This window comes from Peromyscus maniculatus, chromosome X (assembly GCF_049852395.1).
Source record: "Peromyscus maniculatus bairdii isolate BWxNUB_F1_BW_parent chromosome X, HU_Pman_BW_mat_3.1, whole genome shotgun sequence".
Classification (NCBI taxonomy): Eukaryota; Metazoa; Chordata; class Mammalia; order Rodentia; family Cricetidae; genus Peromyscus; species Peromyscus maniculatus.
In genome coordinates this window covers 103206342-103230778 of record NC_134875.1, presented here as the reverse complement: position 1 = coordinate 103230778, position 24437 = coordinate 103206342, and the positions used below count along the sequence as shown (strand labels likewise).

Sequence of the window (24437 nt, the reverse complement as noted above, 5' to 3'; positions counted from 1 at the left end):
TTCCTCTAGGAGTTTCTCTGTTTCTATTCCCTCTCTGTAGTTAAACTTCCCTTAATATTTGTTAGGCCTTGTGTCCACTCCTTCACATTGCATTAATTCTTCAGCACTCTTCTACAATGCTATAGCTGCTGCCACTCTTCATTTACTGCACTGAAGCTACACACCCTATTCTCATTGACTCTTTAGTGAAGACACTTGAGGTATTCTTCCCCTCAGAATATTCACCAAGGGCATGCTGTGAGACTCCTGCCCTAAAGTCAGAATCACCCAGCACAAGGGTTGTATACCCTGAGTCTTGCTCTTTTTCTTGTGTGTAGAGGAGCTAATTCTTATGGATGCAAAGCATGGAGATAGGAGGTTGTGTTGCTGAATTGCTTTGCTGATTCATATTAAGGAGGAGGAGTGGTAGGGCTGTGAGGAGGAGGAGCAGAGGACACGATCAAGTGTGTTGCTCACTGAGCAGACCTGGAGATTGGGAAGCAAAACAGGGACTATTGTTGAAGTTTGATGATTCTCCAGTGAAAGACCTTTGTCCAGAAATGAAAAGAGTAGAATTCCAATTTTTAGCTAGGGACTGGTGGTATGAGTCTATATATAGTTCTTGACTTGGGATATTATGGAACCTGAGTTTTGACAGAACCAAAAGGAAACCAATAACCTGGGTGATTTTCAGTTACATCATTTCTTTCTTTATAAGAATTGGAACTCCACATTTGGAGTCCTTTTTATAATATTAATTATAACTTTGGTCTTGCAACATGGCTCACTGGTTAAATGCACAAAGCATGCAAGCTTGATAACTTGAGTTCCATCCTCAGAACCCATATAAAGGTGGAAGTACAGAATCAACTCCTAAAAGTTGTCTCTGATCTCAGTAGATGAGCTATGGAACTTGCTCTCCCCCCAAATAATTCACAAAATAATAAAATATTTTCCTAAATTATAAGTTTGAGGAATATAACTTTGACTGCTAATTATCTTAATATAATACCTCTCCTTTCTTTTCTGAAAAGCAGTGTTAAATATGAGAAAAAAAACTGGCCAAAATGAAGTTCCTGTGTTCAATACCTATGAAGAATTTCATAAGACAGTTCTTCGGGTAAGGGTCCTTTTGTTCGTTGCTTACTTTACATGTGAATCACATACAATACAAGATGCACTACAGCACTTTTCTTTTCTTTTCTTGGTTTTTTGAGACAGGGTTTCTCTGTGTAGCTTTGTGCCTTTCCTGGAACTCACTCTGTAGCCCAGGCTACACTCGAACTCACAGAGATCCACCTGCCTCTGCTTCCCAAGTGCTGGGATAAAAGGCATGTGCCACCATCCAGCTACTACAGCACTTTTCATAGTGTAGCTGGAAGAGCATATGCTTTCAAATAATACAAGTGTTATAACAATATATGTTCTTAGATGAAACCTAAGCCACATAGGGACATCTTAGGTCCTTTCAAGCACTTTTATTAAGAACAAATTTTGGTTGTATACTGAAATTTGTGTTAAGAGGCCTCAAAATATATCGTTTGAAATCTGTCAATAGTTTTACAATGCATACTTGAACATTGTGATGTGTGCTTCTGACAGATGTTAATAACTTAATAACAGATGTTCATTATTTTGACTCATGAAAAAAAGTGGACTTTTTTTTTTATTATTTCAATTGAGGCTAGGGGTGTAGTTCACTCACAACACTTGCCTAGCATATGCAGAATCCTGGATTTATTACCATGACAAAAATAAAAGTAACAGGAAAGTTTTTACTAACACATAAAGATTCTGGGACTTGTCAGTTGTTAGTTATATGCTACAAATATCTCCTTTCACATGAATCTTTGGCTAATAATACACTCAAACCAGTTTCAAACCACAAAAGTTAATAGAATATTTGAATCTACTGGTTCAGTTCTTTAATGATTATGGTATGATTCAAATTTTCTACTTTTCATGAGCCATCTTTGGTAAATTATATTTTCTAAGAATTTGTTGATCACATCACTTTCAATTTTACTGGCATAAAATTGATGATAATATTTTCTATTCATATTTGTTATGGATGAAGCTTCTTTAATGATATCTACTTTTTGTTCTTAAGATTGTTTGTGAGCCTGGAAAGATAGATCAGCAGTTAAGAGCACTGGTTACTCTTACAGAGGATATGGGTTTGAGTCTTAGCACCCATATGACAGCACATAACTATCTGTAACTCCAGTTTCAGGGGATCTGACACTGTCTTCTAGCCTCTTTGGGCACAAGACACACACATGGTACACAGACATACATGCAGGAACAATCCACTCATACGTTTAAAACAAAAATATTTTAAAGAAGATTGTGCTTTTCACTTTGCAAATCACTTCATCAGAGGTTTATTACCAGTATTGCTCTTTTCAAAGAATTGATTGTTTTACTTTCATTTTTTAAGGCTCTATTGTATCTTTACATTTTGCTCTTCACTTCCATTCTGTCTCTTTATAAATTTGATTATCTTAGAGATTTATTTATGTCATAACATAGAACCTTACATTCTTCTTTTCCTCAGTGGCTTATTTCACTCACTAAAATATTTATGTGATCCATTCATGTTGTAGCTGGTGACAGAATTCTCTCTGAAGGCTGAATAATAGTTCTTACATGTTATATGACATTTTGCAGAGGCTTTTATCTGTCAGTTGCTTGGAATATGTGTTAATACTTCTCTGTGGCTAAATCAAATAGTTGAGTTAGAGAACTATATGAAAACAAGAAGCTTGATGTCGCATTGGAAGTGTAGTGGTGAGCATAGCTGTCTTCTGTGAAATGAGGCTTATTTAGCTGCAAGTTGAAAATTGTGTCCTCTTTTAATGGCCTCTTGGCTGTATCATTTGTGAGATGGCTTCACAGTGGAACTGGATTCACATGTGAGAAAGAACAATCATACTGTAAAACAGAAAGCCAGATCTTGGGGAGGAATCATTAGTCTTCTTCTGTAATAACCACCTGTTAGGAACTAACCACAGTCTCATAAGAAATAAATTAATTACTAATGAAGGCAGTTTCCTCAGTATCCTCACATTACTCTCCTCTTAAAGACTTTATCAGCTCTCCCATTGCACAATGAGGACCAAGCTTCTAATACATGAATGCTAGGATTAAAGGTGTGTATGCCACCATTTTCTGGCCTCTATGTCTGTCTAATGGCTGTTCTATTCTCTGACCCCAGATAAGTTTATTAATGTCCACAATATATTTGGGGACACAATATCACCACAATATCCAAAACATACCAGATTGCTTCCACCTTTTGTCATTGTGAATAATGATACTGAGAATGAGGATGAACAGCCATTTGAGGCTCTGCTTTCAACTCTTTCTTATGTTTGTCCAGAAGTAGAAACACCGGAGTCTATGGTGTCCTCTAATATTTTGAGAACTGGCCATACAGTTTTCTACAGCTTCTTCATTTTAACCTCTCAGTGACAATACACAGGGATTCACATTCCTTCACAATCTTCTCAAAGATTTGTCTGCATATTAAATCCATTACACAGAAGAAAAGTGATGGCAGTAACCAACTTTATAAGTAGATAGCTAGAATAAGCACAAATGAAAGTGCCCTTAAAAATTCCTAGCATTTAAAAATTAAATATGCTTAAATTGTGACAATCTAGACATGGAATCAAACCTTCCTAGCTTGTGCTAGAGAGTTTAGTGTTAGTTGGGTGAACATTGAAATTTGTTGTCTAAGTGACACATCATTTGATAAATATCTCATGCTTAAGGTTAAGTAGATTCTGTGTAGAAGGCAGAAAAACAGATTTTTTAATTAAGTATATGCCTACTTTATAGATATATAAGTAATATACATTTTCAGTATTCTATTAAAATTATTTATGAATGTAGACATAAAGCTATCATTTTATTATTGTTGCACTATTTGATTATGTTATTATTCTCTTTACTAGTCATTTGAAAGCATTTCAATTGTACTGAACATAGATGGAAAAGTTGTCTTTATATCACAGAATGTGTCACCTCTTCTTGGCCATCGACCAGTAAGTGTTTCCACCTTTTGGGGAAAAGGGTCTTTCTGGTTTGCTGTTTGTGGGGTATTTCTTTTTTTTGCTTCATATAACTCATTGATGTCCAACTATGCCCACTTAATTATGGCATCTATTGTAGGTCTAATTTATTTGTATCTTAATTTCTCATTTAATTAATTTTAAAAATCTTAGATATATTTCTTTATTTTTATGTATATAAACATTTTGCCTGAATGTATGTGCACTAAATCTATGCCTGGTTGCTGTGGAGGACAGAATAAGGCATTGGGACCCTTAGAATTATAATCTCAGACAGTTGTGAGCTGTTATGTGGGTGCCAGGAACTGAATCCAGGGCCTATACAAGAGTAACAAGTGTTTTTAATAGCCAATCTATCTCTCCTACCTACCTCTCTTTTTGAAAATATTTGATAACTACTAAGTAGTTACACATAATTTTAATGTTTTCAGGTTTATTTTTAATTTTTAAATATTTTTTAGCTACTGCTGTTTACTAATTCTCAGGGAGAGAGGTAGTGTCTCATGTGTTCCTCCTCTTAGCTACTGTTAACTATCTGTAAACCATCTGGGAGGAACAGGGCCTTCAATTACTCTTAACTACCTGTAATTCCCAGGGAGAGGTAGGTTTTCATGAGATCCCACCTCCAAAATGTGATAATAGAATTGGAAGGGGTTACCTGCAAGGAGGAAAAGGGTCAGTGAGAATGAGAAATGGTAAGAAAAGGTAATGGGATAATCTTCCTCAATAAAGTCTGTGTCATTTGGTGGTGGTGTTATTCATATCTGAGTGGTTTTCACTGTATATTCCACATTACACAAAGTTGCCTTCTGAACCAGAGAGCAATAGCACTTGGGCTTGAAGCATGGGAATCAATAAAGTTTAACAGATATACTAGAGTTATATTGAAAGTAGATTAGAAACTAGTCTACAGCAAACTCCAATATTGTTCACTTTTTTCCTAATTAATTAAATGAAATTCATTATTAGCTGAAATTAATTACTTCTTCCTACTATATGAGGATTTTTTATACTGAGAGTGCTAGCTATAATATTATTCTGATTGTTTTATGTAATTTGTCCAAAAATTTTATGCCCTGTACCATATGTGGTAACACACACACATGTGCACAAGCATACACACATATATACACATATGCACACATATGACACATAAGGTAAAGTATCTGGGTATGTGTTTTGAAGGAGAGGCCTTAAAGAATATGTACTTGATTACCTGAGACTTACGTGAATAAAAATAATAGTATTTAGTTTAGTTAGTACAGTGCTTGCCCACCATACACAAGATTCTGTTTTTGATCCCAGCACCACATAAACTGGGAGATGAAGGCTGGAAGGTGAGAATTTTAGTCATTTATGTCTATGCTAAGAATTTGAGACCAGCTTGGGATTCATGAGACAATGTCTAAAATACATAAATAAAAATATTTTTATATAAACACTAAAAGGGAATGAAATTGTGTTATGTTTATCAGACAGGGTTGAGAAAGTATACCTGAAGCACTATTTTATTATTTTATGTGCCTTTTCAATAAATCTAATTGTTATACATTTTTCATAATCAATTAAAATCTGAGAAGTTACACAGAGTCGTTCTCCTGGGTAATCCTTAAGCAAACAGACCTTTCCATACATAAAGTTCATCACGGGAAGAGTTTCTCAGGCTTTAGAAGTTTGGAGACAGGAGGTCATGGCATTGAAGAAGATTGGCCTCTGTTTCCAACCTGGGGCTCTTGCAGAGATTCATACCTTTCCTTGGGCCTTATCTGCTTTTCTGATGTATGTGTACTATGAAAAAAAAACATGTTTCTTGTCAAGATTCTCAGCAAATAACACTGAGCAGGGTAAATTCCTTTCTTCTTGTGGAATGACTGAGACAAAACTGTCAAACAGAATGTGTTGAAATAGCTATTCAAATTTCTCTTTTGAAAACCTTCTCATTTATTTTGCTGTTATTTCTTGCTTCATAAACCTTAAGTACCTTGAACTTTCTGCCCTGTGTAATGAGAAGACTGAATGCCAGAGATAGAAAAAATAAGATGAGTCTAATCTTTGCCTCTTTATTCTCTCCCTCCCCCTCCCTCCTTTCCTCACTCTCCTCCCAATTTCCGTGTATTTGTATGCATACACTCACACATGGGTCAATGGTATGATTGCTAATGTCCACTGTTTTAGTTGGTGATTGATCATTACTCTTATTGCAGCCCAGGTTGACCTTGAACTCATGATGATCATTCTACTTTGCCTCTAAAATTAGTTCTTTATATATTTTGGAGATCAGCCCTGTGTCATATGTGGGGTTTGTGAAAATTTTTCCCGTTTTGTACGCTGTCTTTTTGTCTTATTGATAGTGTCCTTTTCACTACAAAGCTTCTCAGTTTCAAGAGGTTTCATTTATTAATTGTTGCTCTCAATGTTTGTGCTACTGGTGTTATATTTAGGAAGTGGTCTCCTTGCCAATGCAATCAAGGCCATTTCCCACTTTCTCTTCTCTCAGGTTCAGTGTAACTGGATTTATGTTGAGGTCTTTGATCCACCTGGACTTGAGTTTTGTGCATAACAATAGATATGGATCTATTTGCACTCTTCTACAGTTGACATCCAGTTATTTCAGCACCATTTGTTAAAGATACTTCCTTTTTTCCATTGTACAGTTTCAGCTTCTTGTCAAAAAAAACACCTGTTCTCAGGTGTACAGATTAATGTCAGTGTAATCAATTTCATTACATTGGTCTGCATGTCGGTTTTTATACCAATTTCAAGTTGTTTTTATTACTATTGCTCTATAGTATAGCTTGGGGCAAGGGATTGGTGATGCCTTAAGAAGTTGCTTTATTGTATGGGATTGTTTTAGTTATCCTGGTTTTTTTTTCATATAAAGTTGAGTATTGTTCTTTCAAAATCTATGAAGAATTGTGTTGGTATTTTGATGGGGATTGCATTGAATCTGTAGATTGCTTTTGGTAAGATTTCCGTTTTTATTATGTTGGTTCTACCTATCCATGAGCATGGGAGATCATTCCATTTTCTGATATCTTCTTCAATTTCTTTCTTCAGAGACTTAAAGTTCTTGTCATATAGGTCTTTTGCTGCTTATTTAGAGTTATCACAGGATATTTTATATTATTTTATATTGTAAAGGAAGATGTTTCTCTGATTTCTTTCTCATCCGATATACCATTTGTATTTTGGAGAAATACTGATTTTTTTAGTTAATCTTGTATCCTGCCACATTACTGAAGGTAATTCTTCCGTGGTAGAATTTTGGGGTCACTTATCCATACTATCATATCATCGGGTAATAGCAAAGGTTTGACTTCTTCCTTTCAGATTTGTATACCCTTGATCTCCTTTTGTTGTCTTATTGCTCTATCTAGAACTTCATTTACTTTATTGAATAGATATGGGGAGAGTAGACAGCCTTGTTTTGTTTCTGATTTAAGTGGAATTGCTTTGGGTTTCTCTCCATTTAATTTGATGTTGTCTGTCAGCTTGCTGTAAATTGCCTTTATTATGTTTAGGCATGTTCCTTGTATTCCTGATCTCTCCAATACTCTTGCCAGATAGTTTCTCAGGTCCTGCCCGGCCCCACTGTCCCTCAGCTGCTTATAAAATAGTCATTCAGAAGTGTAATATTAAATACCAATTGCATGGCCTATGGAAGACTTATTAATAGCTAGCTATTATAACTTACTTCATTTCTATTAATCTATAAGTTGCCACATTGCCTTGACATTACCAGTCTGCTGGCATCTTGCTTCTCCTTGGGTGGCAGATAGCATGTCCCTCTCCTCTCCTTTCTTTTCACCGTCTATCTGCTTGTATTTGCTGCCTGCCTCTAAGCTGCCTTGCCATAGAACAAAACATACCACAACACAAGAACTTTATCTTGAAGGGGTGTTGGATTTTGTTGAAGGCTTTTTTCAGTATCTAATTAGATGACATTGTGGTTTTTTTTTTACTTCTATTTGTTTATATGATGGATTACATTCACAGAACTTTAGATTTAGAGCTGTAGTGCCTGCATGGGGCAGGACTAGGCCCTGTGCATAAGCAAGAAAGTGTGTAGCTTGGTGTGTTTAAGGGGCCCCTGACAGTAGGATCAGTACCCATTACGGTACATAAGCTGGCATTTTGGAGCCATTACCTGTGATGGTACACCTTTTACAGCCTGGATGCATGGGTAGGGCTTGGTCCTATCTCAAATGAATGTACCATGCTATGCTGACTTTCCATCGGCTCCTTTACCCTTTCAGATAATCAAATGGGGGTGTTTTGGGGGTAAGGATTGGGGAAGCTGGAAGAGGGATGAGATGGGGATCTGTGGTTGGTAAGTAAAATGAATAAAAAATTTCTTAAAGAAAAAAAGTTGACATTCAAAGTAAATTGATTTCATTCTCTCTCTCTCTCTCTCTCCCTCTCTCTCTCTCTCTCTCTCTCTCTCTCTCTCTCTCTCTCTCTGTGTGTGTGTGTGTGTGTGTGTGTGTGTGTGTGTGTGTGTGTGTGTCTTTTTCTTTCTTCCTTTTTGGCAAGACAAAGTAGTATTCTACAGTTCAGGCTGCCCTGAGACTCCCTATGTAGCCTGGGTTGGTTTTAGACTCAGGGCATTCCAATTGCCTTAGTGTCGTGAGTCCTGCGATTACAAGTATGAATCTACTTCTAGTTCATTAGCACATTTTGTATGCATATGACATACTTTATTCTTATTGTGCTCCTGAAAATTATAATTCATGTAATGTTCTTCTTTGAAAATGTTTACTCCCTGCAGAAACATTAATTACTTCATATGTAATGTCTATAAGTAAGAATGTTCCATAGCACATTTAGTAGGATGAGTAAAAGTTGTATTTGAGACAGTTGTGGTGCAATAAAAAGAATAATCATGAGTAAAATGGAAAATAATTCTTCATCTTATATGGAATAATGAAACTGCACTGTTTGTATATATTTAGAGAGTATCTGTGAGGTGATTGTTTAATCATTTATTGGTTGTGAAAATCAATAAAATTCCAGATTAATCAGAGATAAATTAGTTTGGGTATTTGAATTGTATATTCATAAAAATGAAAACATTTTTATTGAAAAAATAAGTATTTCTTTAGGGTACTCAGCATTGAGCTTTCCCACCAAAATGAACAAGGCCAGATTAAAATATAGAGAGGGCTTTGGACCTGAAAGTGTGAGGAAGGTACAAAATAGAAAGGATTCACATTGAAGAGTGAGAAAGTGTGGGGGTTTCCCATCCACATTCAGTTTCTTGGACACTATGGACAAAGAGCTGAGATTTTTCCAGGCACATAGCACAAAGGGAAAGAACATATGCTGTTAATTACAGCATCGGTCGTCTCTGAGATAGCTAGGGAAAACTTCAACTGCTTGAGGGAAATAATGTACAGAAAAACTGTATCCAAAATAGATTGTAGCAAGCAGTAACTGCTGGAGGGTAATGAAAACTGACTGAAGCACAGTACCTATGGCCATAAATGATCAAGGGTAGAGCTAAATTCACTGGTAGTAAGGAGAAAGGACAGAATAATAGTATTCACGGAGAAAACAAAAATCTGTTCTCTCTCTTTCTGTCCAGGGAGATATTGTGGGGAAGACTTTATTAAATATTATTCTTGATGAGGAAAAAGAAGAAGTATCTCAGAAGGTCATTCTTAATCTTCCTTTGGCAAAATCAGGTATGCTTACATGATTTTATTTTGTTTTGATTTAATTTTGAGGTTTTGAGTGACAAGTAACATTCATCTGAGTAATTTCTTTCTTTCTTAACACAGTAATTTTTTGAAAAAAAATATTAGTCACTGTAGCTGCTGATCATATATTCATTTAAGGTTATAGCTTATAGTATTAAATACTTCATTTCTAACATTTAAAATAATTCTCTCCTGTGGGGTAGTGGGGAGGAGCTCATGTGCCCTCACCTTCAGATGAGGAGCTAGTGACAGTTGATGTATACTGGGACAGGTAAGTGGGTTTTCTTCAAGGATATGGCCCCTGGCAGGCTGATCATGATCTAGTACAGTGGTTCTCAGTCTTCCTAATTCAGTGACCCTTTAATACATTTGCTCATGTCATGGTGACCCCAACTATAAAATTATTTTCATTGCTACTTTATAACTCTAATTTTGCTACTGTTATGAATTGTATTATAAACATCTGTGTTTTCTGATGGTCTTAGATGATGCCTGTGAAAGGGTCATTTGTCCCCAAAAGGAGTAACAGCCCATGTTTTAAGGACCAATTCTCTAATGAATGTTTGCATTCAGAAGTGTATGAGCAGCACAAATTGGAATTGTGTGGTTTTTTGGGGGCACAAAATTGGGAAGGAATTAGTGGGGATGAGGATCTGGTTCTAGGAGGGGCTGGTGGGAGTGGTATATGAATATGATCAAAATACACCACATGCATATATGAAATTCTCAAAGAACTAATAAAAAATTCTTTATTGAAAAGTCAACCCAAGCCCTGTCTTTTTCTTTACCCTAAACCCTACTTATAGCAGTATTTCTCGAATTGCAGTATAGACAAATTTCTAAACAGTCTTATTAAGTAAGATACACAGAGCCAAATACAGGGGTGAAAGCCACATAGATCAGAGAAATAGGAATAGGCACCAAGTAACCTTAGCTCACCATGCCACTGTAGCTTCCCAAGAGAATCTGCTTCTTTTTGTATAACCCGAGCCTTTATTGCCTTATTGTTCTGCCTTCTCATTTGCTCTTAGCCCAGCCACCTCACTTTCTCCTCACTGCCTGTCTGTACAGACCTCCAGGTCTCAGAGGTTGGCACTGGGATGAAGGGAGTATGACATTACACTTGGCTGTGTCCTTGAACTCACAGAGACTCTGCCATGTGATTGGATTAAGGGCATGTACTACCACCTGACTTTTATTTATAGCTCTCTATGACCTCTGATCTCCGGGCAAACATTATTTATTAACATATGAATAAAATATCAACAAATTTCAGCACAAATAAAATATCACCACATTGCAGTAATGCTCTATAAATACTAGTGTTTTATATTCTGGGTGGTACACTATTCTATAGATGATAGCCCTATGAGTACCATCATTCATGGAAAGAAAATTGTGTTCTTTAAAATGTTGTCCTGTGCAGGATGTGGTGGTGCCCACCTTTAATCCCAGTACTCAGAAGGCAGAAGCAGTCTTTAATCCCAATACTCAGGAGGCAGAAGCAGATCTCTGTGAATTCAAGGCCAGCCTGGTCTACAGAGAGAGTTTGAGGACAACCAGGGCTAGATGGAGAAACCCTTCCACAACAAAAAAAAATGTTGTTTTGACTAAAGAAGACTTTCATTGACTGAAATAATCCCTCTGACTATACAATTTAATTTGTTTCATTCTCTCTTTAGTTGGCAACCTTATTGAATTTTGCTGTTATATAAGAAAAGGAAATGCTGCCCAAAATGCTCTGGAAACACATGATTACACGAACATGTACAACATCAGGGACACATATGAGTATGTAAAATTCATCTTGTACCTGCAGGATTCCTATGATGGTGAGCAACCCAGCTCCAGCCCATGATTTTTAAATGATGTACAGGAGTGGTGTATTCCTAATTGGTAGCATACATGTTTTTGTAATATTAGTATTTACAAAATCTTTGATACCCCTACACTGACAATTTTTGGCTACACCTATTAGACATTAAAAATAATAGTGAAATTTATAAGCTGGAATCATAGTGAAACATGTTGGATTAGATTAATAAAGAATGGCTGTCTCCTCATACAAAACAAAATAAAATATAAAGCCTATTCCTAAAGTTTAACGCACTGCCATGCTTAAAGGGAAACCCATGAATACTGAAACTTACAAATGGATTTTTTAGTTTGTAAATCATACCACAGATTGGATTAACTGGGGCCTAAAGTCCTAACATCCTATCAAAGACAAATATATAAAATATAAACACTAAAGTTCTGTACACTAATATAGGAAAAAAAGTTTATCAATTATGTAATGTGTACTATAGGGGCTAGTGTATAATTTTTGAGATTTAAGGAAGTACAAGCTGATAAATCAACATACATAACTAAAATTAACTGCTTTGGAGCCATAAAACATCTAACGTAATCAGAGGCAAACTATACTTTATGCTTTAGGTACCCAAATACTTGTTAAGACATTTCTCATGTTTCTTGGAAGTTGAAATATCTTTAAAAAACACTTGGATAGATGCATGTACATTTATACTTATACACACACAACACAAACACACACACACACACACACACACACACACACACACACACACACCATGTTTTTTTAGAGACTACCACAGCAATACATAGGGCAACAGCAAAAGATTGACATCAGCACAAATTCACATTTGATTTTCTGTATGAGTGTCTCATATTTTGGTGGTAACCATCTTGGGAGCTGGGATGAAAGGGAAGCAAGACCAGGAAAATCCCATGGCTCAGAATATTGAAAAATGCCATAGAGATGACAAATAGCATTGTGATGTGGCAATTGTCTTCATCCTTGTTTATCTAGTATGTATTTTAATTTAATTGCCATGGTGTCTGTCAACCTTAGAGTCATTTGCATTTTTTGGAAACTATGGTACAAATAGCAGAAGCATTCAGTCATCAACTCCAACGATGTTATGGGATCAGCAATACTATCTTGTGGGAACCATTTCAGTTCTTCGTACAAAACCTGAATCAGTGAGTATGCTGTTTGTTTCTCACACTTTGAAAGGCATATCATTTTCATTTTCAGCCTCTGGACATCAGTGCACAAACATTCAATACTCAGTAAAGAAAGAACAACTTGTATGTTTCTGTTAGTAAGTGAAATTCCATCTAACAACAGCTCTGGTTTTTTCTCTTGGATAGTTTTTTGTTTTGTTTTGTTTTCTGTTTTATTTTTAGCCTCTCAAAGGAAAAGTGAGTTTTTAGAATCCAAGTGATAGGTTGAAATTCCTTTAGTTTATTCTTTCAATAACATGGGACACTTTTCATGTCCCAGATGTTGTGTTAAGTGCCAGAGGAATACATAGAGGCAGACAATAAACAAAGCATTGATGCAAAATGTCACAGGGATGAGAGTTGGTAGGGTATCTCTGGTGATTTGTGTTTGGATTATAGGATGCCAAGAATGATTAAAAAAAACTGACAATTTGCAGAGAGTGCCTTGATCCTAGTTTGGAGAGTTTGAAGAAAAAAAATGATTATATGACTCAAATGAGGGGAAAATGGTAAGAGAATAGTGGAGGCAGGTCGGGGACAGATTGTACAGAACTTCACCGTCTGTACTAATGCATATGGAATTTATGCTAAATGCACTAGAATGCAGAGGGGTAGTATGATATGGACTGAAATCACCAGGCTGCTTTATAGGTAGATCATAAAGCATAAAGAGACAAGAATGGAGCTAACCAGATGTGGATGGCAGGTCTGGACTGATTGTAGTCATGGGGATATAAATTTCAGGATTTGAGATGAATGGAGGCACTATCAGCAGATACAGACTGGACTAGAACATTGTAGACTGTGCAGTATTGGTGGCCCAGATGAGGAGCTCCATTTGGCCTGTGGACCATGCTTCTATTGTGATGGCAGAGTAGATGGTTCCTACATTCAATTTTAGAATAAACCACTTCTCAATATTGAAGATAGTAAGGAAAGTGGGAAAAACTGAAGGAAGTTGGTCTGATTTGATTTCCTCATGCATTCTTCCTTTGTACTAAACCTCTGGGACCTGAATTCCATTATCTGCTGTGAGAATACTGTCTTCTAATATGTAGGACTCAGCCCCAAGGTCTGTTTGCTCTCCTGGGAAAGAGAAAACAAATATTTCTTGGTTCTCCACTAGTCACCATCATGACACCAGGAAGTATTTTTGTGATTTCCTACAGTTTTTATTTTCTGGGCCTCTAGGATATTATTTCTATATCAGTGGATCTTTTGGAATACATATCTCAAGAGAACAGAGAGATAGTGGTCAAAACAGTCTGTACAGTATGATGGAATAAAATAGTGAGAATTTGAGTCAAAGTGAAATTCATCTTCTGGATCTACTAGTGTTGGGCTAAACCATTGTATGTGTATACCTCGTTTCATACCTGTAAACCCAGTGTCTTCCTCACACTAACATGTGGATCAGTTGTATCTTGAATATGTAATGTATGTGATAAATATCAGGTAATATTTAGTATACAGATACATTTAAATGACAATTAAGGGGCTGGGAGTGGGTGTAGCTCTACTCCGCACAAGGCTATATAGGTTTGACTCTAAGAAATGCCAAAATGATGATGACAACAATGGAAACAAATATGCTAATTTTTTTTCAGAAACATCCTGTTAAAATTAAACCTACTATTATAATTATTGAATCGGATGATGACACTGATATACAGCACCGCAGGTAAGAGATATCATGGATGTAAGTAATTAAAATCAAAGCAATTAAAAGATCATCTAAGGATTTTAATAAATCTAAAATGACCAATTTGTTGGAATGAACCTAACACATCATTTAATATAATTTATAGTTTTCCCACAGAACACAGATAATTGCCTTTTTATTTTCAATTTATTTATTTATGTTGATTTTTCGAGACAGGGTTTCTCTGTGCAGTTTTGGAGCCTTTCCTGGAACTTACTCTGTAGACCAGGCTGGCCTCGAACTCACAGAGATCTACCTGGCTATGCCTCTGGAGTGCTGGGATTAAAGGAATGCATACCACTGCCTGGTTTACTTTTAATTTTTAAATTTTTAATTATCATAAAATGTGTAGATTTTTCTTGCCTGTCTGTCTATCTATCTATCATCATCATCACCAACATCATCTATCATCTATCTATCTGTATGTGTATTTGTATATACAACCACTTCCAGCTCCAGATCTGTGTATTTTAATGTATGTAAGTGATCATGTATCCAGTATCTGTTGCATTATTTTCTAGATTGGTCTAATAATTATCCTAGAATAAAGGACAGAAAAAAATACAATATATACCTGAGTATGAGAGTCCAATTCTTGGGACCCAAAAGGATGGAAAGAGAGGCCTGATTCCTGAAACTTTTCCTCAGTCCTTCAAACAAGTAACATACATGAATGAACACATACACACATAAAAAATGAATAAATATTTTTTAAACAATAGGAATATTGAAAAGCAGGCATGACAGTAATTGAGATATAGAGTAAGAGAATCAATAGCTCAGAGTTATCCTGGCTATCCTAGAACTCACAATGTAGACCTGGCTGGCATAGAACTCACAGATATCTACCTGCCTCTGCCTCACAATTGATATGATTAAAGGTATGGGTCACTGTGTACAGCCTACAAGGTAATTGGAAGGTAAAAAGTTGCTTCAAGATATTAAGAAAACCCTAAGCTTACCCTTTAAGACAGTTTGCCAAACTAAATCATTTTAAGATGAAAGATTAACATCTGAAGTACTTGGGAGACCCAGGTACCAGGCTGTTTACTACCTAAAAAATTCACAGTTGAAAACAGATGGATAAAAAGTAACAATATTCTGCAGCTAAGACACCAAGTTGAGAAAAAGCCAGGGAAGACTTGATGTTTTCAGTCTTCAATGATTGGTTTAAAATGAGGTATGGGAGGAGTCGGGGTCTAGTACAGTTGTCTGTTGGGCATAAATGAGGGATGGGAGGAGTCTGGGTCTAGTATAGTTGTCTGTTGAGCTTGCAACCAGAAGTCCCTGAAGCTGGCCAAGAATTCAGCCAAGACAGACTTTTAAATTCCACTCATCTGTAAAGACACAATGGAGAATTCTACAAAGACTGAAAGTGGTTGCCTCTGGCCAGGTGTTGTATGTGGATGGGGACAGAGGGGAATGATTGCTAGAACAGTATAGTGTTTTTTGTTAGATAAGAAAATGTTCTTAAATTCTCTAAGGGTTGGGGATTTATCTTAGGGCTTTTCCCAGCAACTGCAAAGTCCTGATTTCAGTCATCAACATGTAAAAAAATATGTAAATACAAAAGGACTAAAACCCTCAAGGGAACTAAAATTACTCCAGTAATTGTATGATCTGAATGTGCCCAAAATCGTTGAATTTAAAGCTTTAATTGAATTGTATGAAATGTAAATTTGATGTATAAAAGCTCTGGGGCTGGGAATGTAGTTCAGTTGATAAAGCATAAACTTGGAGGAGTTAGTAGTATGTGCCTATAATATCAGACTCCAGAGGTGGGAGTAGGCAGATCAAGTTTTAAAAACATTATGTGTCTGGTTCTTTGCCTGCATGTATGTCTGAGCACCACATCTGGATCTTGTTCTGTAGACCAGGGTGACCTCGAACTCACAGAGCTCCTCCTGCCTCTGCCTCCTAAGTGCCGGGATTAAAGGCATGCACCACTGCCCAGTATTGTTTGGTATTTTTGAGACAAGATCTTACTATGTAGCCCTGGTTGGTCGCTTTCTGTGGTAGTCTGATTCTGTCTCCCAGATACTGGGATTCCAAGCCTGTGTCAGTGCCCATGGAGGCCAGAGTGGGGTGTGAGACACCAGGGAAGTGGAGTTACAGACAGTTGTGAGGTGCCACAAGGGTGCTGGGAAATGAACCCCAGGCCCTCTGAAAGAGCAGCCAGTATTCTTAACTGCTGAGTCATCTCTCCCACCCCCAGATTACAAATGTAAGGTATTCTATGGTAACATACTAAGTTTAAGGCTAGTCTGGGATACATTGAGATCCTGCCTCCAAAAGAAAATCAACATGTATGTGTGTGTGTGTGTGTGTGTGTGTGTGTGTGTGTGTGTTTGCTGTCTTAGAATTTTCTTTAAGTGTTTAGATATTATAAATAATACATGACATTGTTTATGTTTAAATTATTTCACATTGGAAATCAAACCAGTAAGAGTAATTATTATCCAGGCGGTGGTGGCACACACTTTTAATCCCAGCACTTGGGAGGCAGAAGCAGGTGGATCTCTGTGAGTTCAAAGCCAGCCTGGTCTACAGAGTAAGTTCCAAGACAGGCTCCAAAAGCTACACAGAGAAACCCTGTCTTGAACCGCCCCCCAAAAAAATAACCAAGTAATTATTCAACATTTTATGTACAAATCATATATGCAAGTGCATGCAATAACTCACTGACAGGCTTTTTTCCTCTATTTTATCTCTTCTGAATGCACTCACATATTCCAAGGTGTCATTTACCACATTTACTGTTAGGTTATTTTGTTTGTTTGTGTTTTTTAAAGTCATATTTATTAAGATAATTCATCCTCTTGTATTTTGGAGTGATGGAATTTTTCTGTTGTTTGGCCTCTCAAACTAAACTCTGTTTTTGTGTCTGTGTGTTTTAGAATGTTAGGGATAACCAGGCTTATACACATATTAGCTAAATGTTCTTCCACTGAATCATACTTATAATCCTAAGACACAGTACATTTTAAAGTTAAGCATACAAAGTAATGGGTTTGCATTATGACATTTCCATACTTATCTATCATTATATAAAACAGATTTTTAATATAATATCCTTATTAATTCTTTGAGAATTTCACAGGATATATTTAGATAATACTCACCCCCAGCTTCTCTTTCTAATTCTTCCTAGATCCATTCCCTCACATTCCACCCCTGTGCCTCCCAACTTCTTGGCCTCTTTTTTTTTTTTTTACATATTCCACTGAGTCTGATTTGTGCTCATGGATTTGGGGTCATCCACTAAAAGTTGTTCAGCCTACCAATGGTCATAGTCTTAAGTAAAATTGATGCTTCCTTCCCCAGAAAACACAAACTGTCAACAGCTTCCCAAATTAGGGATAGAGGCTTATGAGCCCCTCCCCACTCCATTCTGGATTGTTGACTGACCTGATCTTACATAGATCTCATGCAGGCCATACCACTGCCATGAGTTTATGAGTGCACTGATCCTGTCATGGTCAAGATGACACTGTTTTATCCTTGATCTCTGGTCTTACAGTCTGCTTGCCCTATCTTCTGCATTAGTCCCTAAGACTTGTGTGGCAGGGGATCATAGATTTACTATGTAGGACTAAATACTACAGTAACATTTATTCTCTGCACTTTGACCAGTTGTGAGTTTCTATATTAACCACCGAATACTGCACAAAGAAATTTCTTTGATGAGTCCCGTGAGCTACACTAATCCCTGGCATAAAGATATTAAATTAGAGGGCAGTTTGATACTATATTATTTTGCAAAATAATGTCAAGTTGATTCAACCTTGCGGCTGGTGAGCTTGTCAGCCTTGTGTCCTTTGTCAGATTTATGATGCTAGTCATCTGTTCTTCCTCCTGTGGTGGGTCCTTCAATCAATTCAGAAATGTGTTGTTTGTCCCCATAGCATTCATGCCACTATTGCAAACATGTGCATATCTTGCCATGCCAATCATTATTGTGATCACAATGTTCACAGCTGGTAAGACCATTGATGACTTCTCCCTCGTTCAGCCTAAATAACCCTTTCAGTACTTTGAAAGCTAGCCAGCAGAGAGGAAGCTTCCTGGTCAGTACACAAAACACATTTTGATAATGATTTCTTTATGATTTTATTAAGGCTTCGAAAACGACGCAAGAGGAAGAGAATTCAAAAAAATCGCAAGGCTAAATATTTGAAAGCAAAACATCCTGTATCAGTTAACAACGTATGTACATTGACAGCCATTACATAGAACCCTCGGCCTTTTTCCTTGTAATTCTATTATTTAGTTAATATGTTTTGCCACCATAGAAAGGCTTTCATTTTAGTAACTGTCTTGTGAGCATGGCAGTGTCCTATAGTATATTTTTTTCTTTCTGTAAGAAATGTCCATGCTTAGAATAGTCTCTGTGATAACTTAGAAAAATATCAAGCTAAACTCCTTTCCAGACATCATAGAAAATGTTTATTTTTTTGTATTTTGTAAAGAAAGTTTGAAAGTTGGGCATCTTGGTTTATGCCTGTAATGCTAGGTATTCGGGTAATGATGTAGGAGGATGGCTGCAAATTTCAGGCCAGCTTATGCTACATAGTGAGTTCCAGAAGAACCTGGCCTAAAAAGTGAGACCTTGTCACAAATACAAGTTTATCAAGGCTTGCTTGGATAGTTTGAGAGACTTGACACCTATGCTTGTCATGTAGCTTCCAAATACAAGTTTGCATGTGCACAAGCATCTGCACATACACATGTATACACACACATATACACATTATTTGTAGAAACAGTTCTTTTAATTTTCAATTTTAGTACATTCTAGGCTGATGGTATCCTCTTTATACACCCTTGCAGTGCTGAACAACAGACTGCTCTGTTCACTCTTGCAATGCTAGGCTTCCACAGAGAGCAAAAACTCCCATTTGCCATATGGTCATGAGCCGCCATGTGGTTGGTGGGTATCAATCCCAGGTCCTCTGGAAGAGCAGCCAGTGTGCTTGAACACTGAGAAATCTCTCCAGTCCCCACCAAATTGCATGTTAATTTTAGAGAATTTTCTATTTAATGCTAGTTTCTTGGTAATTTGCCTGATTCCAAGTTGAGCATCCATAAGTGGTTAAACTTAGCATTTGATTAAAACACAAGCAGCCTAAGGGAAACTGACAGCAATGGATTCCTTTACTACAGCCAAAATACTCTTACTGATACCATCCCATTTAATCAACCTAAAACATTAATCGTCTCTTACTTGGCTTTCACTTGCTTGAAGCATGCTTTGCATGTGCAGGAACTCTGGGAAAACCCACCAGTGGCTACTATCCAAAATATTTTGAAGCTTAGTACCTTACAACAATATTTTAAAGAAGATATGTGGGATGTTGTATTGGCTTTTCAATTGATTGAAGTATGTTTAAAATTATATCTAAAATTTGGGTTCCTGCTTATGTTTCCATTTATTTTCATCTTATTCTATCTGGTTAGTGAAATGTGTTACCTTCTTTTGGAAATTCAGGTTGAGATTATAGATATTCAACCGGCCACTCGACAAATTCCATTTGAATTAGTTAAGATCAGGCCACCGTCTCAATCAAGTACATGCTCAATAATAAGTGTAGATACAAGCGTGAGCACGACCACAAGCTCTTCATCCATAGAGTTTTCAGCAGCATCATTTTCACCGGGTAGGTATAACCAGCTATTTGGATGTGGACTAGAAAAATGGAATGGCATTTGAGGTGGTTGCAAGGTTTAAAATAAAGATAGTATTTGGTATGAAAACACAGATGTCAAGTCCAAATTGCTCATTTTCTGTGAATTTATTCAGATGATAATTTCAGAGCAATAAAGTAAGGATCTTCTCATAGATTAAAGCAATCAGGGCTCTTATACATTTTATAAATCCACACAAGAAATGTGCAGACTTTCCTCCTTTCTGCTGAATTAGTATTATTCAGTTGTTTTTTATTTTAATACTATAAACATTGTGGAGAACTGTCTTTGATGAAATAATGTTTTATCACTTGTGTCCATGTAGTCTAGTCTATTGCAGCAACATGCTTTCATTGTTTTTTGTTGATGTTTTGAGACAGAGTCTTGATGTATAATTCACCCTGTCTTAGAAATCATAGCAATTCTTTTGCCTCTACTCCTGAGTGCTGGGGTGACAGAAACACTGGCATGTGCTTTGCTAGGAAATTTTAATAGGAGTAGAGGCAAATAGATTAATCCCTCAAAAATAGTGTTGTTCCTTTTATGTGTTTCAATAAAGTGCTAATTACAAAATTATATAAAAAACCTGCAACACTTGAGAAAAGGATGGGTATCAATTTTCCACGTTATTGTAGAGCTTTGTATTGTGGAATTTTCAGGTATTGTGGTTAATCTTTTATTCTATTTTCTCAGTTCCAGATGTAGTTTTAATGTTTACATAGTTTTTAGTAATTTCAAGTCCATTATTTCTGTAGGTTTCATAACTCTATTTCAAACTATCCATTGAAAACAGCACAGGTGTGTGTGTATGTGTGTGTGTGTGTGTGTGTGTGTGTGTGTGTGTGACTATTTCTTACATTTACATGAGCAGTGATTGCTCATAACCTACATGTCTGTATTTACCTTGTAGGTTTGTTCTGAGGAATTATGTTCATTACTGTTAAACCAACTGTGGACAAATCCTTATAAGCTTTTACAGCTGTCCTTTCCAGTCAAAAGAGCACATCAAGATATCTAGCAACAAATGTTGAAATTGAGAAACTTCTGGGTCTCATTCTATGGCTTACTGATATTTGAGTTTCTTCATTTGGTATCAGAAAATTGCAAATATACTGTTAAGGTTCAAAAATGATTTGGAAATGTTTGATAGTACAAGAGTTTAGTCAAAATTCTGAACACTGAAACTATCAAGAAACTAGAATTTTGCCAAAATGACTAAAATGGAAAATCTAAAACTGATATAATGGTTGATGGGCAATTTGCTTATATCCATATCATTGTGGTGAGATGTGCATCCTCAAGTTGCCCAGAGTAGTTTGGAGGTGTAATTTGGGTCACTCTGCCTGATTCTCATGTTTACATTTTGTAATTTTTTTCATTTTGAAATAATTTTGGACTTAGAAGAAAATTTCAATGCAGAATTCAGAAGGTAGGGGTAGAAAGATCAGGTGTTCAAGGCCATTCTTACTATATAATAAATTCAAGGCAATTCTGGAATTCATGAAATTCTGTCACAAAAAATAAAATAATTTGAGTTGAAAGAACAGTACAGGAAAAAATGAACAAAGAGAGAAATTTTAGCCATTTTATTTTGATCCCCCTAGTGTCACACATTGCATAAGCAAAACACCACTGGGTTTCATTCCTATTCCTAATATGAAGCCTTTCCTACCTGGCTTCTTTCACTTAGAAATGTACAGTTAGCAACTTTGCATGTCACAAGAGGACACAATGATCCACTTCATTTTATTGGACTTTATGAATATACTACAGGATTTTAGTCTATCCATCAGTGGAGGTTCATCTGGGTAGCTTTCAGGATTTTGCCGACTGTGAATAACCTTACTACAAACATTTTCCTAAAAGTTGTGTGTGGAACTTTAAGTTTGCTTGGGTAAATTCCTGACTGTGAGCCTACTAGGTCATATAGGAAGTATGTCAAGTAAATTTTCCAAATGATGTCAGAATTCTTCATTATTGTCTTTTCTCAGCTATTAAAGCAAAGGTGTATTGCAACATCTTACAGAGTTATATTTCAGCTTTGTTATTATAGGACACCAAATATTCTGAAGTAGAGCCCGCAGAATGTTGCCATGAAAGGTTACTAACAACTGGCCTGGATTTAAGCAGCAGTGTAAACTGGGAGGTGGACAGAAATTCAGACATACTTTACTTGTCCTTTACTTTCAAATATGAATGGCTTTAAACTACTGTTATCCAAGTGATTCCTAGCACCTGGCATATCCCATTCTTAATCATAAAATTAATCCATACTGTCCTGTTGTATAAAGCTGGCATATTTTACCATTATATTCATGCTCTCTTTTGTGCTTCCTTCCTCAGCTTCTACATTTGGACAGGGCTCTCCAATAGATCCAAAGTACTTTCAAGATCCCGTGGACATAGAATTTGAAGTAGCTCCAGAATTTCTTCTCAGTGACAGCGAGGAAGAAGAGGCTTCTCCAGAACGAGAATGCAGTAATGAGGATGTGAAGAAAGCCTTGGAAGAGGCAACGGGCTCTAATCCCAAAGACCATGTTATTCATGAAGTGCCCCGTCCTTCAGATGAAGATTCCTGTGTCATAGTAGAACAAATTGAAGTTAAGAACGGCCCTAAAATCCAAGAACCCATCGTGGACCAAGGAAAAGAACATCAAAAGATAGTTGAGACAGCCCCAAAGTGTCCAAGCACAGTAGTACGGCCTATGCACCCAAAGGCATTGGTGGAACCTATGGTGCGCAGAGATTTGCCACCCAGTGTTGTAACTGAGGTACATCTGAAAGTCTTTCAAATTTCATTTCTCTTTTTGTTTGGACCTCTAACATCATTGAGATTAAATTCATTGTTTGCTCAGGTTTGCTTTATAGAAAGCATGATCTCTATTTTTCAAAAACATATATAACTGTGATGTACTAGCTTTTCAAAAACAGATGAGAAGAACCCTTGAACCTTTACAAACTGGGAGGTTTGGATGTTCTTTGAGGTATACCACATGCCCCCCCCTGTTTCTCATACTGTAAAATATACAAGGATGTTAAATACTGGTGAGAAATTTTGAAGTAAGTGGGAAATTGAGCAGCTCTGAAAACACAGCATTTCTAAGGGTCCTGCTTTTCATCAGTTGTGAGGCAATGCTAACCATCTCAAGAAAAGACAGCTTTCTTGACAACTCATCCCACCCTTGCCCTCAGCACATACCACAACAAGCTAGGTTTCTCCTCTTCTGATCTTCTCTCCTTGAGATTGTGGACATAACCATGGATTTGGATAATCATTTTTTATACTAGATAGAATTCTTAATTATACAGGATGAATAGGCTAGGAAATGAGCTTTGTATAAGTAATGTAGAAATATGTGTACCTATTACTGACCCAAAAACCAGATCTCCTTATGCAGTGCCCTAAGCAATCTTCATAAAATGAAAAGCTAAAATACAGGCATTTCTGTTATTCCCAGTAGTGTGACAATAGCAAATTCTTGAGCCTCAATTTTTCCATTTTTGAAAAGGCCTTCTTGCCTTTCAGGGATTTCTGGAGTACTATGAAATTTCTTTGAACTATTTAGGAAATCCATATGAATACATTTATCCTTTGAAAAATGCCTATACCCCCTCCCAAAAAAAGAAGCTGCACCCATTTAATCCCCTTTAATCACAGCACATTGGAGGCAGAACCAAATGATCTCTATGAGTTTGAGACCAGCCTGGTCTACAGATTGAGTTCCAAGACAGGCACCAAAACTACACAGAGAAACTCTTTCTCAAACAAACAAACAAACAAACAAACAAACAAAAATTCCTTATGCTAAAATGTCTTTGGTTTTTTCTTCTATTTTTTTTTGGATTAAGAGGCAATTAAACTCTAAATGCAGTTATGGTTTAAAAATTCCTAAAATAATCAGTGATGTTCTGAAATCTGCCTGTGTACAGGAGCTGAGGAGAGCCAGCCAGCTCTTAGCAGGAGCCAGTGTAGCTTCGAAATATTTGGGGTTGGGTAAAAAATACTTTTCCATGTTCACTGTGTTCTGTGCACTAAGGAAAACCATTAACTAAAGCAAGACCTTTGTAATTTTGTGTCCTTCTAATTACAGCCAACTAGACCACGTTATTCCCGGCGTCCACTTTTGGGGGAAAGGTTTGCCCAACTCTGTGGTCCACAAGTGAGGACACAGGTCTATGATTTGAGTATAACTAGATCCTTCAATGAAGAACCAACTTCTTATAGAGAGATTGAAGAGGTATGGAATGTCCATTTTACTTTTTATA

The 24437-nt window shown here is 36.6% G+C and overlaps 1 protein-coding gene across 5 annotated transcripts in view; it reads left to right on the top strand.

The window, feature by feature from the left end:
• Positions 1–24437, top strand: part of LOC107400241 (uncharacterized) — a 40542-nt gene that overhangs the window by 11672 nt on the left and 4433 nt on the right. For 3 of the 5 annotated variants that reach the window (XM_076561673.1, XM_076561671.1, XM_076561672.1), the window contains 10 exons: positions 1017–1099; positions 3939–4028; positions 9640–9739; positions 11437–11586; positions 12630–12760; positions 14392–14465; positions 18605–18692; positions 19975–20143; positions 22515–22942; positions 24263–24409. In XM_076561673.1, the coding sequence (XP_076417788.1) occupies positions 1017–1099; positions 3939–4028; positions 9640–9739; positions 11437–11586; positions 12630–12760; positions 14392–14465; positions 18605–18692; positions 19975–20143; positions 22515–22942; positions 24263–24409 (1460 nt within the window). Of the gene's footprint in view, positions 1–1013; positions 1100–3938; positions 4029–9639; positions 9740–11436; positions 11587–12629; positions 12761–14391; positions 14466–18604; positions 18693–19974; positions 20144–22514; positions 22943–24262; positions 24410–24437 lie in introns of all 5 variants that reach the window. The other 2 variants (XM_076561670.1, XM_076561669.1) reach the window with 1 other exon arrangement.